We start from the raw sequence: 17078 nt of genomic DNA, 5'->3' as shown, positions 1-17078 counted from the left end.
TCTTCTAAAACAACGAGCACAGGTGTTTTACCAAGACCATAAAGTGTTCAAAGAACCTCTAGATAACCCAGGACTAATAATATGGTGGCATAACGACAGTCCACCCTGTGTAATTATGCCAATTAACACAGACACCTTTTCAGCCAGTCAGAATACATGGGATATAATAAAACATAAACGATGAAGAATTGATAGGAAATACAGTGACAAAGCAAGAGTTGATGGAGAAGAACCTTCTGTCAATCAGTTGGGTCAATAAATGACAAATGTTAGAACGGATCCGTACGTTAAGAGTTAATCACACCACTGGCCAGTTTCTAAGTAAGTAGACTACAATTAATCTGACTAAGGGCCGGTTCTACCATCTGCTGGTAAAGTGGCTGGCAGTTGACCGGGAGGTAAACTACCTGGGGGTGTAAATCAGCTGGTACTTTGCCTTGCGTGCAACCACCTCCGTGCAAACGCTGAGTAGCTACCCGGAACTCGACACCGATATACGGAGTTGGCTAGACTGATTTTCAGCGACTTCTCGCTTTCGAGTGTGGTGCTATCTATCGTCAGATGTATGACACTCATTTCGTTTGTTTTATTTTCCTGTGCTTGCATCTGCTGCTTATCACCAAAAGGCCTAATAAGGGGAGTCTTAAGAGTTATGGGCGATGATTTATGTCAAGCTTTCGTGATTTTAATCTTTTGAGCTTCAAAATCAATACCTAATTGGGATTAAGATATTACATTTTCTTACGCCTGTTATAACCCGTCATGTAAGACAGCATTTTTAGAAATATTCTTGTCATAGATTGGTCAAGTCACTCGCTCCGTAATATACACTTACACTTAATATAATATCCTAAACACTAATGTAAACAAATGTAAAATCCATTTAATGTATAATAGTCTAGACATAGTGAGGTCATATGCCTCACACAGCAGGTGCTTTCAACCAAAGATATACTCACTAATATTTTAACAAACAACTTTTAACGTCTGATTTAATTGGACTAGTTTAACAAGGTGTAATCTTTCATATGTGATGTTTTTGTAACTATTTCTCTGTGTGTCAGCTGAGGATGATCCCATACGGATCGAAACCGGTACTGACTGAATTTACTACTTTAAAGTAAATAAATTAATGTATTGATAAGGTGGAGACTTCTCAATTATCTTTATGTTGTAGTAGCAATCAATACGGAGATAAAGCTAATAGACTATGAAAGTACAGTGCGTTATAAATATATATAAAAGTACACGCATCATTGAAAATAAAGACAAAGTGACTGGGAGAAACATTTTCAACCTCGGGGAGGAATGTTGGACGGTAAGACAAGTGAAGAAAAATCCATCGATTAGTGCTCCGAGACTGGCTATGATGGCTGAGGAACATAGCAACAAGAGAGCACATCCAGAAACTATTCAACTTATCCTAAGGAAAAGTAACAGGCATGGGCGAATAGCTAGGAAAAAACTATTTGTTAGCAAGATTAACAGGAAGAAAAGGTTGAGTTTCGTTAAGGAGTGTATAGTAAAAGATTTTGACTTCTGAAAGGCAGTTATTTTTGCACATGAAAGCAAATACAATCCCTTCAGGTCAGATGGAATGTTTAATGTCTGGAGGAAACCAAATGATTAGTTGAAACCTAGCAATCTACGTTCAAGAGTCGAACATGGTGGAGGTAGTGTAACTGTCTGGGGGCGCATGTCAGCTAGTGGACCAGGAGAGTTGACTTTTATTGATGGTACCATAGATCAACATGTGTATCTAAATATACTGAAAGAACATTTACGACCTAGTGATCAAAAACTTCGATTACTTGATCAATTTAAGTATTACTAAGATAACAACCCGATGCACAAAGCTCATAAAGTATGGATGTGGCAGCTGTATAATTGCTGAATGGTATTCGAGACATCTCCACAGTCACCAGACTTAAATGTGATAGAAAATCTATGGCATTACTTAGAAAAAGCGTTAAGAAAACACCAGATTTCGAGCAAAGATGGTCTGAAAATGGCGCTATGTGAAGAATGGAAGAAAATAGATCCATCTTACTGCGAAAAGTTGGTACAGTCTATGCCTAACCGTGTAAGAGCCGTAAAAAGTGCTAAAGGGTACCCAACAAAGTATTGACTTTTAAAACATATTGTGTTATTAGAGATCGCTCAGGAACTACTTGAAGGTGTACGAGTTTTACTTTGACCTGTTTCATGCCTGTTTAAGAATAATGTATTAATTTTCTTTGTAAGTATAAGAAATTGGAGTTGATTTAATTTGTACCTTGGTAGAGAAATGTGTATTTGTTAAACCAAAACCAAGACTAAAATAATGGTTATATTTTTCTGTTGACTCCAAATAAAGAAGCTTTCCTCTAGTGTATGAGTTTCATTTTGACACTGTATCTGCAGTAATTCATGGAAAGTGATAATCCATATAACGCAGTGACTATTTAAAGATACATTGGCAAGCTATCCAATCAGAAACAGGTTGGGATTGATGAGGGGTCCATGGAGGGAACAAGAAAAATAATACTAAGGTTCAACCAAGACAGTATATTCAAGTTTAAAAACTTCATGTTTATTCCGTATTGAACCGAGAATTTAATGGAAACAAGACAGGTCCACCTATTCAATACCATATAATGTTATAAGAAAAATTATAACATTTTATTGTACTCGGTACCGGTTTCGATGCTGGTGTGCATCATCATCAGCAAAAAATAAGAAAAATACACATAGACAAAGTTTCAATAAACAATGCATAAAGTACGTACATATTTTATAAAATTGGCAAGACCTAATTAAAAACCGGATCCATAAACATTAACCTAGGACCTAAACTTAAAAAATAGCACCAACTGTCTTAAAACTATGAATATACGTCCTCTTGATAAAAAGTCCTCTGAATCTAAGAACATTAAAGCATGTGCGGACAAAAACCAATGTTTCACTATCATAAAAGTCCAAGAGCATAATTTTAATTTTGTAAGAACATATGTGTAAAAGGTTTTCTTGCTAAACATTCACTGATATTAGAGTAACCAGTGCAAGATTTAAGAAACCATTTTTCTATTATTTTTAAAAATGGCTGTCATTAAAATAACACAACCACTCAAAAGACGTAACTTCCTATTTTGCATGATTAAACATATGTCTTCTCTAACTTAGTCGCTTTCTTTGTACCCTGGAAACACGGCGTCCGCCAAAATTTTTCATTAAAAAGATCTTGTTATCTAATACTTCAAGAAAGCGACTAAGTTAGAGAAGACATATGTTTTATCACGCAAAATAGGAAGTAGTTACGTCTTTTGACTGGTTGTGTTATTTTAATGACAGCCATTTTTAACCAACAGAAAAATGGTTTCTTAATTCTTGCACCGGTTACTCTAATATTCAGTGAATATTTAGCAAGAAAACCTTTTACACATATTTTCTTACAAAATTAAAATTATGTTCTTGGACTTATATGATAGTGAAACATTGGTTTTTGTACGCACATGGTTTAATGTTTTTAGATTCAGAGGACGTTTATCAAGAGGACGTATATTCATAGTTTTAAGACAGTTGGTGCTATTTTTTAAGTTTAGGTCATAGGTTAATGTTTATGGATCCCGTTTTTAATTGGGTCTCGCCAGTTTTATAAAATTTGTATGTACTTTATGCATTGTTTATTGTAACTTTGTCTATGTATATTTTTCTTATTTTTGGCTGATGATGCACACCAGCATCGAAACCGGTACCGAGTACAATAAAGTGTTATAATTTTTCTTATAACATTATATGGTATTGAATAGGTAGACCTCTCTTGTTTCCATTAAAGATAGTACATTCTTTCAACTCGAAAGATAACCAGAATAAAGTTCAACATTTGACAATATCGCAATGTACAAAAACAGTGTTTGAATAGAAATAACGTGTTTACAAGAAAGTCCTAGACCATTTACAAAATTTTAATGAGGCAGTTCAAACAAGGTGTAGTGACTTTCAAGCCTCAGCCCAACGAGATAAATGAACACAGTTTAAAATCAAGAAAAGGAAAAGGAGGGCACCGGGGAGTGAACAGGACGGGATCACAACAGTAGGAGTCACCCAAGCACGTAAAGATGTGGAGTGCAAAGTTGGTTTATAGTGTGGTTGCTAAGTCCAAGCCCATATTCAATCATTCAAACCTCTTCACTCCATGTATTAACTTGTTGGCATTATTTTGTTAACACACTCTTATATAACTCAAACTGGCCATGCGGATGAAGCTAAAATTAGGCCCCGATATAATAATAAATAACAAGACACTCTGTTGTTCACCCAATCTGGAAGAAATAAAAATAAGTTTCCCAGCAAAATACTGGGAACTCGTTGGACGACCCTCCAACCTGACTCAGTATCAGTGCTGGACTGAAGACCAAGGGATCTGGGGACGAATTTATAGGGCGGCAGAAAGTTCATGAAGCACACATGCCTTCGAGAAACAGCAGATAGTGCCGTAGCGAGTGATGTAACCCAGTGGTAGTTCAGTACGCAGTGAGATGTCCAGCAGTTCAGACGATATGCGAGGCAGCAGCGAGAGTACAAGGCCAAATAGATGAGTGCTTGTAGCGGCGTGTTGAGTTAGTGAAGTGGCGTACAAGAGAACAGCGGCCGTACAGAGTCAAGTAGGTGAGTGGTCGTTACACTTTCCTGTCCGGATCATAACATTTATTGTTCCCACCTTCATAATATTAAATGCTGGTTGCCCACTTATCACAGCTCCTCCAGCATAAGAACTGCACTTAGTTTTTAGCAGGGTGCGCCCTTACCTTTTCCCAGGCTGATAATTACCACCACTCATTTTAAGCTATTGTTATGACGGGTTTGCCACACCCAAAGGCCAGCAATTATTCAGGCTGCCCCTTACATGGGGAACAGATGCCCTTGCAGCTGCCCCTAACATAGGAAACAAACGCTGCTGATGTATTGCGTACTCATACTACTCCCCAAGTACTGGGCTGCCTTTTCTGCAATCTCCACCATTCCGAAGTCCGTCTTCTCTGCTGTAGATTATGTTGGTCTTCGCTCATAACCCTGAGCTGGGACCCTTACCAGATGCTACACACTGGGTCAGTGTGCTCTAGGACTCGCACAGGCTGGGGCACCACTCCCTGGCCAGGTCTGCCTCCGAAGAGGGATCCAACCTGCTACCTGCTAAATTATAACAATAAATAACTTGCACTGGGAGTTGTAACTCGTTTTTGAGGTTATTATGATGCACGTACAAACAGGTTTTTTTTAACTTCGAGGAACTGTTGTGTAATTTCAGCGTTTTATTTCGGGTACCAAACTTTAATACAGTAGAAGTCCGTTATGGCGAGAATTCACAACAGCGAAAATTTTACTCGCTATAGCGGATTGTCGTTATATCCGATTTTTGTATACAAGTCGGAAAACCCTTCATGCACTTCGAAATCGGTATGAAACGGCAATCAGTTTGTTCAAAACTTGTGTTTCCGCAGATGATATCCACACTACGGCTTACTTGTTTGTTATTTTTCGTAATCCGATACTACGTGAAAGTGTATGTTTAATTTCATCTGAAAAAATATAATACCGTATTTCTCCGAATCCAAGATGAACCCCCCCCCCCCCCCCCACCGAGCTCGATAGCTGCAGTCGCTTAATTGCGGCCAGTATCCAGTATTCGGGAGATAGTAGGTTCGAACCCCACTATCGGCAGCCCTGAAAATGGTTTTCCGTGGTTTCCCATTTTCACACCAGGCAAATGCTGGGGCTGTACCTTAATTAAGGCCACGGCCGCTTCCTTCCCACTCCTAGCCCTTCCCTGTCCCATCGTCGCCATAAGACCTATCTGTGTCGGTGCGACGTAAAACAACTAGCAAAAAAAAAAAAGATGAACCCCACTTTTTCCTTCAAAAAATGTAAATTAGGCTCAAAAAGAAGTTTGTAAAATCATATGAATGCCTTGTTGTACAATAGGCCTAACGCATTTTAGACTTTTTTTAGACGCCGAACATTGACTTTCGTCATGCCGTATTTCTTTTTCTTTTTGCGGCTGCACAATTATTCTTTATTTCCGCGGGTTTAAGAACCATTAACTTAACATTGGCATCTTAATACCGAAGAGAACTCGTTCAAAATTTTCCGGCAATATCTATTCCATGCGCCTCTATAATACAACGATCCATCTTGCTGTCTATAAAACTGTTACTTTTACGCAGCGTCAGATATAACCAGTTACCGTTACACGCACGTCTTGCTTGTCGGGTTCGGCCAAATTCAGTGGCTAGTGATGTATAGGCATAATCGCGAACATTGAAGGTCAACGAACGAGTTTATTGCGCCACGGTATGGGCGGCCGCCCTTGCGTTTTTCGTGCACATACCTCACAATTTCATCTTTGACTTCTTCAAAGCGTCCTTGTTGCGGACAACTGAATGCATTTTTTTGTACAGTACACCTTTTTTTAGCTCTTTGTCTTCACGCTAACGCCAAATATTGGCTTTAGTTAGGCCTATGCCGTATTTTCTTGCGGCTGCACAATTATTCTACATTTCCAAGTGTTTAATAAACATTAACTTAAAATTAGCATCATAATATCGACTAGAACCCGTTGAAAATTTGCCGGTAATACCTTTTCCACCTATCTTTACAATACGACTATCCATCACGAAAATATTCCTGTCTATAAACCTTAATTTTACTAAGCGTCAATTACAATAGACGCGTTATGACTCTGCCACTGAGTAGCCATGGCTTTTCTAAGAATTCGAAAGGTCGCATGTTTTGATACCATTCTGCAGATATGAGAAACACACAGGCACTGTACAACGGTTGTCGCGGCTAGCGATGTGTAGTAAAGAATGGAAATTCTAAGTTCCCATGGAGGGAATTAGATATTTTTTCACCAATAGAGCATATCAAAAATTAGATGTATGGCTTTTCAGGCGTTTGCTCTATTGTAGTAAAGAGGCGGTCGTTTATTGTCAACGAGTTCTGTACGCGTGTGAATAGAAGCAGCGTGGTTACCGCGGTAGTTGCCAGTGGGATCCATGTTAGGCTGCGAATGCAACACCCTTGAGTTTTCGCATGAGATTCTGAGAAAAAAAGTCTTGGATTCGGAGAAATACGGCATCACTCCACAGATTTCTGTGGCAAACACCTTAGATTTCTTCTTCAAACAGCGTCACCTAACCTAACCGTATATGTAGCCTATCATGAAAACATATTTGAAACGCATGTAAATAGCCGTAACTAGACGCGAGAAGATATGAAATATCCTCTGAAATCAGTGATACACTCTGCCATATCTTGAGGAGTGTCACATTCTTACTTAATTTCCGTAGGTACATAACATTAAAATTAAAATATAGTTTACTTCAGTCTTTATTTTTAACGAGTTAACAACTGCTATCGGCCACGTTCTTTACGCATTTATTACGAAAACGTGTTATCCTTTTCCATTTCGAATTTTCTTTAGAGAACAGCACTCGACAGGTATTACTAATCAACTCCAACATCGCCTTTGAATGTCAACGAGAGAGCTCGCAAATGCACAAAGTGAGAAAACTATACCGAAGATGATCGATCGCATTTTGTTGCAAACGTTTCAGTTTTCTTATTCAAACAGCGTCACGTGTCCTAACTTAACTGTACTACACGTATAATGAAAACACACTTCAAGCGCCAGTAGAGAAATTATACCTTTCTCGCTATAAATTTTCATAATAGCCTTTCCGAAATTTAACCAGGCGCGACAAAATATAAACTAACCTCTGAAATCAATTGAGCACTCTGTCATATCTCGAGGTGTATCCCATTCTTACTTAATTGCAGTATGTCGCCTCAAAATTAAGCAGTCGTTTAGTCAGCCTTAATTTTTAACGAGTTAACAACCGTTATCGGACACGTTATTTACGCATTTATTACGAAAATGTTCTCTTTCATTTCGAGTTTTCTTTACAGAACAGCTGTCGACGGATATTACTAATCGACTCCGACATCGCCTTCGAATGTCGACGTGAGAAATCGCTAGTGCACATAGCGAGGAAACGATACCGGAGGTAATCGATCGCATGCAGTATCATCGCTGGGCTGCATAAATATCGGTAACGGAAAAAATCGCGCGCGCTTAATCGCTCGTAATAACGGATACGCCAGTGATAGGGTGCTCGCTGTAACCGAAGGACGATACACAGTTTAATATAGGAATTTTGAAGGGACAGAAAAGTCGTAGCTATAACGGAGTTCTCGTTATATACCGTACTCGCTATATCGGACTTCTACTGTATTAAATTAAGCCTACTTGACCAGCAGAAATACCAAACCACAAATGTGGTTGATTTATGTAGCAAAAAATGTGAATGTTTAATGGTCTATAATTGTATTTATTTTGGAAAATAAATGTACTGTTGTATAATACCTTTTCAAGGTGGTTGTATTTTTGATTAATTAATTCATTTCTTGGTACCCTACAAATTTTTTAGTTGTGCTAGTCTAAGACCCTCCCCAATTTCTTGGCATTTAATAACAGATTTTAAAAAAAGACCTTGTATGCAAGTAAATGCAATATTTGTTGAATACCACTGTACAAACATGATTGAGTAGCATGTAGGCTTAAGACTGTTTTTCTGTCTTTTTCAGGCTGCTGGGGAAAGCCACCCATATAACAACATACCCATGTTTGCACAAATGTTTGAGGTGAGTTGTTTTTTTTTTTCCCCCAATATTTGATCACGTATATGTGGTTGTAATCTTGATTTGATTTCCTTTCCCGACTTTTTTTTTCATCCTGGTGATGAAAGAATGTCCAGATGGTCTTAAACTTAGTAAATATATTTTCTGTTTTTATGAAGTTAATGACTCCGAACAAAATCTTTAACCCAGTGGCTGACGAGATCCGATGTGAACCGATGCACTGAGATTCGTAATACTGCCATGATCCAATGAGATCCAGTCCCCTAGAGGCTGTTTTTCAAGTGCAGTTTGTTCAGGTTTAACACTTGTGTATTCATGTTGGCTGATCCATGGTATCTCTAGCTACAAGTACATACCATTTTCTGACAAAGGGATTATGACTTTGTTATTTTCTATTTCTTTATGAGGTTGGCACACGCTGTCGATGTCATGTGTACTATGAACTTTGTGTGGTGAGCGTTTTTTTGGCATGAGGTATTGTTTTATTGTGTTTTTGCATGTTGTATTGTGAATTTGTGTAGGCTAAGATGGCAAAATGTTGTTTGGAACATTTGTGTGATCATTGCTACATTGTTAGGAAGTGACGGTGAGAGTGATCTCTCTTCTAATGACAATGAGAACAATGAGATACACAGGGCCAATTGCAGAAACGACTAGTTTTAAGCCTTACATAACGTCTCGGGTACGCTCGGTCTTCCTTTGCATAAACAATGTCCAGCCGGTGTTTAGCGAGACATAATTTAAAGAGTCTTCGTATCCTACAGTGAAAAGCCTAACATTAAATATCCCATAAAACATAATATAACAAAGAAAGGATAACTCTAAAGAGGAAAACACAAAAGGTTAGTGTCAAAAGCGTAACTATGCGTGACTGTTGAGCAGCGTCAAGCGGGCTAGATTGGCACTGAGTAATATAACGCCTTGTTTACCAGTGTGGCTAGAGCAGCTGAGTGAAGCAAGCTGGGAAACAAAGGCAGGGGAGGGAATAACCTGACATCAGTATCTCGGGAGGTAACATAGCTGCGGGTTCCTTGCTCCTTTATCCTTATTCTTAATTTTAATTTTCTCCCTTTTCTTCCAAATATGTCAAGCTAATAACTTAAACAGTGGATTCTCTTCTTAACCGTTTTCATTCAGATTAAGTTCACTGATATTCCTTTGTGCCAACTAAATTTTAATACCTTCCAGGACATTCATAAATCTACCTTTCTGGGCAGAATTCGTATGGTGTTCTATGTCTGTGAAATCATTATAATTATATTTCATGTGTTCCCCATTGCTAAATATCTTTTATGTTTAACCGTACCCCCTGTGGGTGCGGGATGCAGACGAAGAATACGCCTACGGTATCCTCTGCCTGTCATAAGAGGTGACTAAAAGGGACAACACCCCCTGTGGGTGGGGGACATAGATGAAGAATACACCTATGTTATCCTCTGCCTGTTGTAAGAGGCAACTAAAAGGGGCAACGAAGGGATGATGGGATTAGAACCATGAGACCACCGGTCATTAGTACCATTATTTGAGGAACACCCTAGGTCGATGTTATTTGCGATTAATACAGTCTTGTAAGGAAAACCATCAATCTTCGTTGCCTATGAGTAGTACCATTACGTGAGGAACACCACGGGACTGGTAGCAAATATTTAAGAATAACTTAAATATTATAATTATACTGTACAGTCCACCTATTCAATATAATATTTAAGTTATTCTATATATTCGCTACTTGATTTTATAGTCAATACGGGTTTCTATCTAAAATGAAGCTGTTAAAGCTTGTCACATGTAACCCCAGTTTTATTGTTACAGTATGAATATTATTAATTGTACTAGATATGAATTCAACCTGCTCCAAGTTGTTACGGGCATATGTAGCAGTACCATATACATTGTCAAAGGTAGCACCAATAATACTATAACCATAAATCTTCCCTCTCTTGCTTAGCTCATCTTCTGTAGCAGCATGTGTTTCTTGAATGAGTACCACATCATTGTCATTATTACGTAGCAGTTTTGACAAAACATCAGACTTAAATGTACTGATACCATCAATATCTACAAACCTCCAGCCATCTGCTGGCCAACCCCAGCTCTTCCAGATGCAAGTCATCCAACTATCTATGCTGGCGACTTCAACAGCCATCATGAAACTTGGAAATATGCAAGAAACGATGATTGCGGCATAGCTTTAGTAGAATGGTCAGAAGACCAAAATGTACATCTTATATTTGATGCAAAAGACAAAGGCACGTTTATATCTGCTGCTTGGAAGCGAGAGTCCAACCCATACCTCTGTTTCGTCACATGTGACTCTGTTGGCAATCCTCTACCCATGATAGAAGGTTTGGGGGACTTCCCAAATAGTCAACACAGACCAATCTTCCTTGAGATGGGCATCTCTGTTCCCTTAATTAGATCTTTCCCACGCCCACGTTGGAACTTAAAAGAGGCAAACTGGACGAAATTCTCTGAAGAGCTGGACAAATGCATCAGATGGATTCCGGCAACCAGCGATAATTATCAGAGATTTGTTGGGCTTGTGAAATCTGTAGCCAAAAACACATCCCAAGAGGCTACAGGAAAGAATACGTTCCTGGATGGATGGACAGAGCAATGCCCTATACAAAGATTTTCTTGAAACAGGTGCCCATTCGACTGGTGAGGAGCTATTGCAGAGTCTGGATGAAAATCGTAGACAGAAATGGACAGAAACAGTAACTTGGATTTCTCTCATTCCAGTAGAGAAGACTGGAGCCTACTGAGAAAAATTGGAGGAAGCTCAACAGGAGGTAGAGAGAAGTCAACTATCTCACCAAACAAAATAGCCTCCCATATTATTATTTTAACTTCAAGGGTTACTAAAGATAAAAAACATACAAAAACGGTGAAAAAGAACCTAAGGATACGTAAATGTACCTCTCCAACCTCTTCCAAGTACTCTGAAGCCTTCACGATTGATGAGGTTGATACAGCATTAAAGGACATGAAAGTTGGTAAGGCACCAGGTTTTGATGGAATACATCCTGAATTTATCGTAAATATGGGACGGAATGCGAGAAGGTGGTTGACGTGCTTCTTTACCCACATACTTCAGACAGGTGTTCCTCCTAAGGAGTTTAAGATGACTAAAATCCTTGCCATATTGAAACCTGGCAAACCAAAAGATATACCACAAAGCTACAGACCAATCGCTCTCCTCAGTTGTTGCTATAAACTCCTTGAAAGACTACTATACAACAGAATTAGCATTGTATTTAATCAACATATTCCTATTGACCAAGCTGGTTTTAGGCAGAATCGTAGCTGTTGTGACCAAGTCCTTGCACTCACAACATGCATTGAAGCAGGATTTCAGCAACAGTTGAAAACCTCTGCTGTTTTTCTGGATCTTTCTGCTGCTTATGACATAGTTTGGAGAGGTATTACCATGCAAAACCACGGTACAATTAATTGGAAACATGCTGAATAATAGACTCTTTCAGGTTGTTCTAGGGAATAGGACTAGCAAGCTGAGAAGGTTGAACAATGGTCTCCCTCAAGGATCAGTCTTGGCTCCTCTCCTGTTCAATCTATATAAATCAGATTTGCCACCAACAAAATCTAGAAAATGTTGCTATGCTGATGATATAGCTTTAGCTACAAATAGTAACCTGAAAGAAACGAAGAACATTTTATCTGATGACCTTTCCATTCTTAGTGACTATTTTCGGAAATGGAGACTCCAACCAAACACGAGCAAAACTGAGGTGTCCTGCTTTCATCTAAATAACAAAATGGCAAACTGTACTCTCCAAGTGTCTTTTAACGGTAAGGTCCTCGGACACAATAATTACCCAAAGTACTTAGGTATAACATTAAATCGGACACTCTCCTTCAGGCAACATCTAGTAAATACAGCAGCAAAGATTAGGAGTCGTAACAACATTCTGCAGAAGTTGTGTGGTAGAACCTGGGGTGCTTCTGCAACTACCTTGAGATGTTCTGCCCTTAGTTTTCTCTGCGACAGGATATTGTGCTCCTGTGTGGATCAACAGCTGCCATGTGAAACTTGTGGACACTCAACTCAACAACACAATGAGGATTATTTCAGGTGTAATAAGATCAACTCCTACCCACTGGCTTCCTGTCTTGAGCAACATCATGCTTCCTTCATTCCGTAGAGTACAAGCACTGTTGAGAGAATACTCCAAGATAAATGAGAACCCTGATTTGCCCATCCACTCCAATATTCCTGACCTTCAGAGGAACCGGTTGAAATCTAGACATCCGCCAGTTAAGTTCGCGCCGGGCTGAGTGGCTCAGACGGTTGAGGCGCTGGCCTTCTGACCCCAACTTGGCAGGTTTGATCCTGGCTCAGTCCGGTGATATTTGAAGGTGGTCAAATATGTCAGCCTTGTGTCAGTAGATTTACTGGCACGTAAAAGAACTCCTGCGGGACAAAATTCCGGCACCTCGGCGTCTCCGAAAACCGTAAAGGTAGTTAGTGTGACGTAAAGCAATTAGCATTATTATTAGTTAAGTTTGCTCAGAAGCTCACAGAAGACAATTTCAACCCCTATGCCCAATGGAAGGAAGATTGGATCTCAGAAACAGGTGAACATCTCTGGCCTTTCTTCCCACCTAATTCGAGGTCTGATCTCCCAAGAAGAACTTGGACCATCCTTAATAGGATTTGATGTGGTCATGGTGTCTGTGCTGCGTCCCTGCATAAATGGGGAAAGATACAATCCCCCGAGTGTGACTGTGGTGCTCCTTTTCAAACCATCGAACACATTGTAAAGGAGTGTAGCAGAAGAGCCTACTCTAGAGATTGGTTTGATTTTCTAGAGGCCAATACAGAAGCTCTTGAATGGATAACATCTTAGGACATTAAAATATAATGTACTTGCCTTCTTGTTTCTGTATATATGTATATATGCCATACGATAAATAAATAAATAAATAAATAAATAAATAAATACATGTAACCACAGGTCTGAGCGTTGCCCATGATTAGTACAATCGTGTACATCCCACCAGGGTGGGGGGGCAGGCACTTGTTCCTTGTTCAGAACATCCCGTGTGCTGCGCCGGAATGTGTTGGTTCCACTGTGTTCAGAATGGGTTTAAGTTACGTATGAGTAGTACCACTATATGAAGAACACCACGGGTGAACATTGCCCGTTTTTAGTATCACTATGTGAGTAACATGATGGGTTTGCATTGCCTTTGAGCAATACCATTATATGCAGAACAACATTGGTCTGTGTTGCCTGTAGGTGGTACCATAATGTGTCATACACCATGGGTCAACATTGCCTATGATTAGTATCACTATCTGAGTAACACCATGAGTATACGTGGCCTGTGATTAGTACCACTATGTGGGGAACACCAGGGATCTAACCGTTGGTTAGTCCCACTATCTGAGGAACACCATGGGTCTGCGTTGCTTGTGAATAGTACCCTTATGTGAGGAACACCGTGGGTCTACATTACCTGTGATTAGTACCGCCAGGAATCTGCGTCACCTGGTATTTGTGCTTTACCAGTGATTAGTGCTATTTTGAGGGACCGACAACGTGGATTTTTGGACCCCTTTGGACAACAAGCATCATGTCAGAAAATAAAGCATTGTGAATTGGGTCCTCTGATTGTTTTGGATTCATGGTCATTTTTCCATCATCTGTTCTAAATTCTAGTCAGTGGATTCATTTTGAAGTTTTAATTACTGTTTCATTTCATTGCACCTCATACCATTAGGGGTCGATGACCAAGCTGTTAGGCCCCTTTAAACAACAGTCATCATATTTAACCACATTGACATGTTCTTTATACTGGACCTCCAAACTCCTCCCTGACTGCGCAACATATTGTTGTTCATATGTTTGGCATGTCATTTTATATACTCCCAATTTATTGTATTTATTGTTGGTCTCTCTGCTATCAGAATTATTAGTGTGATTAGTCCTGTATGCGATATCAGTATTCTGTATTTTAAGTATAATTGATGTCTGTCTGTTAGGTCATCAGCCCAGAGGCTGGTTGGATCCTCAAATAGCACCACCAAAGGTTATGCGGTTAAGAGGAAAACCGCAAAAACCAATGGCAGCACCAAAATGAGGCATACTAGGCAAGACGAGGAGTGAGGTAGTTTGCCATTGCTTTCCTCACTGGGTCAGAAAGTGTTATTACAGCACGACTGACCCTATGAGCAACACATTTCATAACACTCCGATGCACTAGTCGTGCTCTGAATGTCATTACTCAGCACCACGCATACCCCAGCAGCTTGCATATTGTTACAGCCATGGATGAGACTGGGACTTCGGTGAAAGCTACACTTTACTCTGGCCTGTGCCAAGAGATGGATACAAAAGTACCGTATCCATCAAGAAATGGCAGCAGGCAAGTATAATTGATATGATTGCGTATTTCTAAACATCAAAACTGCATACTTTTTTTTTTTTTTTTTCTACCATTAAAGTTGTTTTTGGTTTTTTACTGATTTTATTCTTGATTTTTATTAATAAAACTATTCAAGTAACAATATTTATTACATTCAATTTGATAGATTATGTTCATTTCTTTATTAAAGTTTTCTGTAGATAGAGGGATTCTCATGGCTTTATTAATCATACTGTAAAACGCTGGGGTTTTTTTTTTTTCCTGTTGTCCTGGATGATTTGAACTAATACCAATTATTGTTTCTGAGTGGGTTTCTTATATATTTGCTATTGAAAATTATTTCTCATCATTCGCTGTTTTAAATCGCACTTTCATAAAATGTCATAATACCATACTTACTTGCATTAAGTGAGTGACTGTGATATATCTCATGCATAACACAGTTCGCCTGTTAGTTAACTTATTCACGAAATAGTTCTAAACTTGAGGAGGTCATGGCTTAGTAAATTCTGAAAGGCCTCTGGTCTGATCATGGTAGAAAATGGGTTGCCATTATGATGAAGCATACCATGAGTCTTTGCATCTGTAATATTGCTCATAAATGGAAAAGGTCTCATTAAGATTGATCTTCAAACAGTATCAGTTAATGGTGATTGTACGTGTGATTTTCCAAAATATGAAGGGAACCTTTGAGCCAATAAGACAAATGGGTAAACAACAAATAAAATAAATAATGTGAGGAGAAAGTAATACCGTATTTACGCGAGTAATCCCCACACCATAATTTTAGGAAGGCTGATTTTGAGAAAGAAAAAAAAATGCCAACATTGACGCAAATAAACCCTGCAGCCCAATTCCTTGCCTCAAATTTTTTAAAAAATATGCGGGTATTATTCGCGTAAATACAGCCGTATTTATGCAAATAATCCCCGCCACCGAATAATCCTCGCACCCTAATTTTAGGAAGGCTGATTTTGAAAAAAATGCCAACATGACGCAAATAAAACCCGCACTCCAATTTCGTGCCTCAATTTAAAAAAAAATATCCGGGTATCATTCGTGTAAATATTGTAAAAGTTCAAAAAACTTGGATTTGTAGTATTTTTTTTCCTTTTCTTTTCTTTTTCTTTCTTTTCAGGAAATATTTCATTCTTCCTGCCTGTTGCTATTTCTTGATGTATACAGTATTTTTGCATCTGTCTCTTGTCACAGGTCAGAGCACAACGTAGCATTCACTGAAGTCTGTCGTGTTTATGGTTGTTGCAGTATAGAAACTACTGAGAGTTGAGTGATACTGAGTAATGACATTCAGAACACTAATGCATCTGGATGGTAATGAAAGATGCTGTTCGCAGAGCCAGTTGTGTTACAGTAAGACTTTTTGGCCCAGTGCAGAAAACAATGGCAAACTACCTCACTACACATCATGCCTTGTACTCTTCATTTTGATGCCACTGTCAATTTTTATGGTTTTCCGTGTTTTGGTTTTTATGTTTTCTGATGTTGGCTCGGTTTTTGCGGTTTTCCTATAACTGTATAACCTTTGGTGGTGCTTTTTAGGTTCCAGCCAGCCTCCGGTATGAAGAGCTTACAGGTAGATTCCATCTTGGTCCTAAGTTCCATTTAACAGGTAGAAATGTACAATATGCGGCAATGATGTCAGTAACACATATTTAATTGCATCGATACAGTGTGTGTTCAAAATGTGCACCCTAACATCTCATGCATTGTGCTTAACGGTCCTGTAGATTGTCAAGCATGCTGATGAGCAGAGGTTGCCACAGGGACACAGAAATTTACTGCATCTTCTCTCGTAATTCAGGAACATTCCTAGTTGTCATCTAACTGGAAAACTGATTTCTTCAGCATGTTCCATATGTAGGCATCTGGGGAGGTTGGGGCAGCATAATATTCAGGGAATGCAAAGGGAACAGTGATTGAAGCGAACTCCGAAGTGCTGTTGCTGAAGGTCACTGGACCCCTTTGCTGTGTGGGCTATAGCTTCATTT

General features: G+C 39.1%; 1 protein-coding gene across 2 annotated transcripts in view; it reads left to right on the top strand.

Moving 5' to 3' along the window:
• LOC136878835 (large proline-rich protein BAG6) overlaps positions 1–17078 on the top strand; it is a 281352-nt gene that overhangs the window by 171520 nt on the left and 92754 nt on the right. For both annotated transcript variants that reach the window (XM_067152362.2, XM_067152361.2), the window contains exon 14: positions 8626–8682. In XM_067152362.2, coding sequence (XP_067008463.2) covers positions 8626–8682 — 57 coding nt within the window. The remainder of the gene's footprint in view (positions 1–8625; positions 8683–17078) is intronic.

The sequence above is a fragment of the Anabrus simplex genome, chromosome 8 (assembly GCF_040414725.1).
Source record: "Anabrus simplex isolate iqAnaSimp1 chromosome 8, ASM4041472v1, whole genome shotgun sequence".
Taxonomy (NCBI): domain Eukaryota; kingdom Metazoa; phylum Arthropoda; class Insecta; order Orthoptera; family Tettigoniidae; genus Anabrus; species Anabrus simplex.
This window is presented reverse-complemented; position numbering and strand designations above follow the sequence as displayed.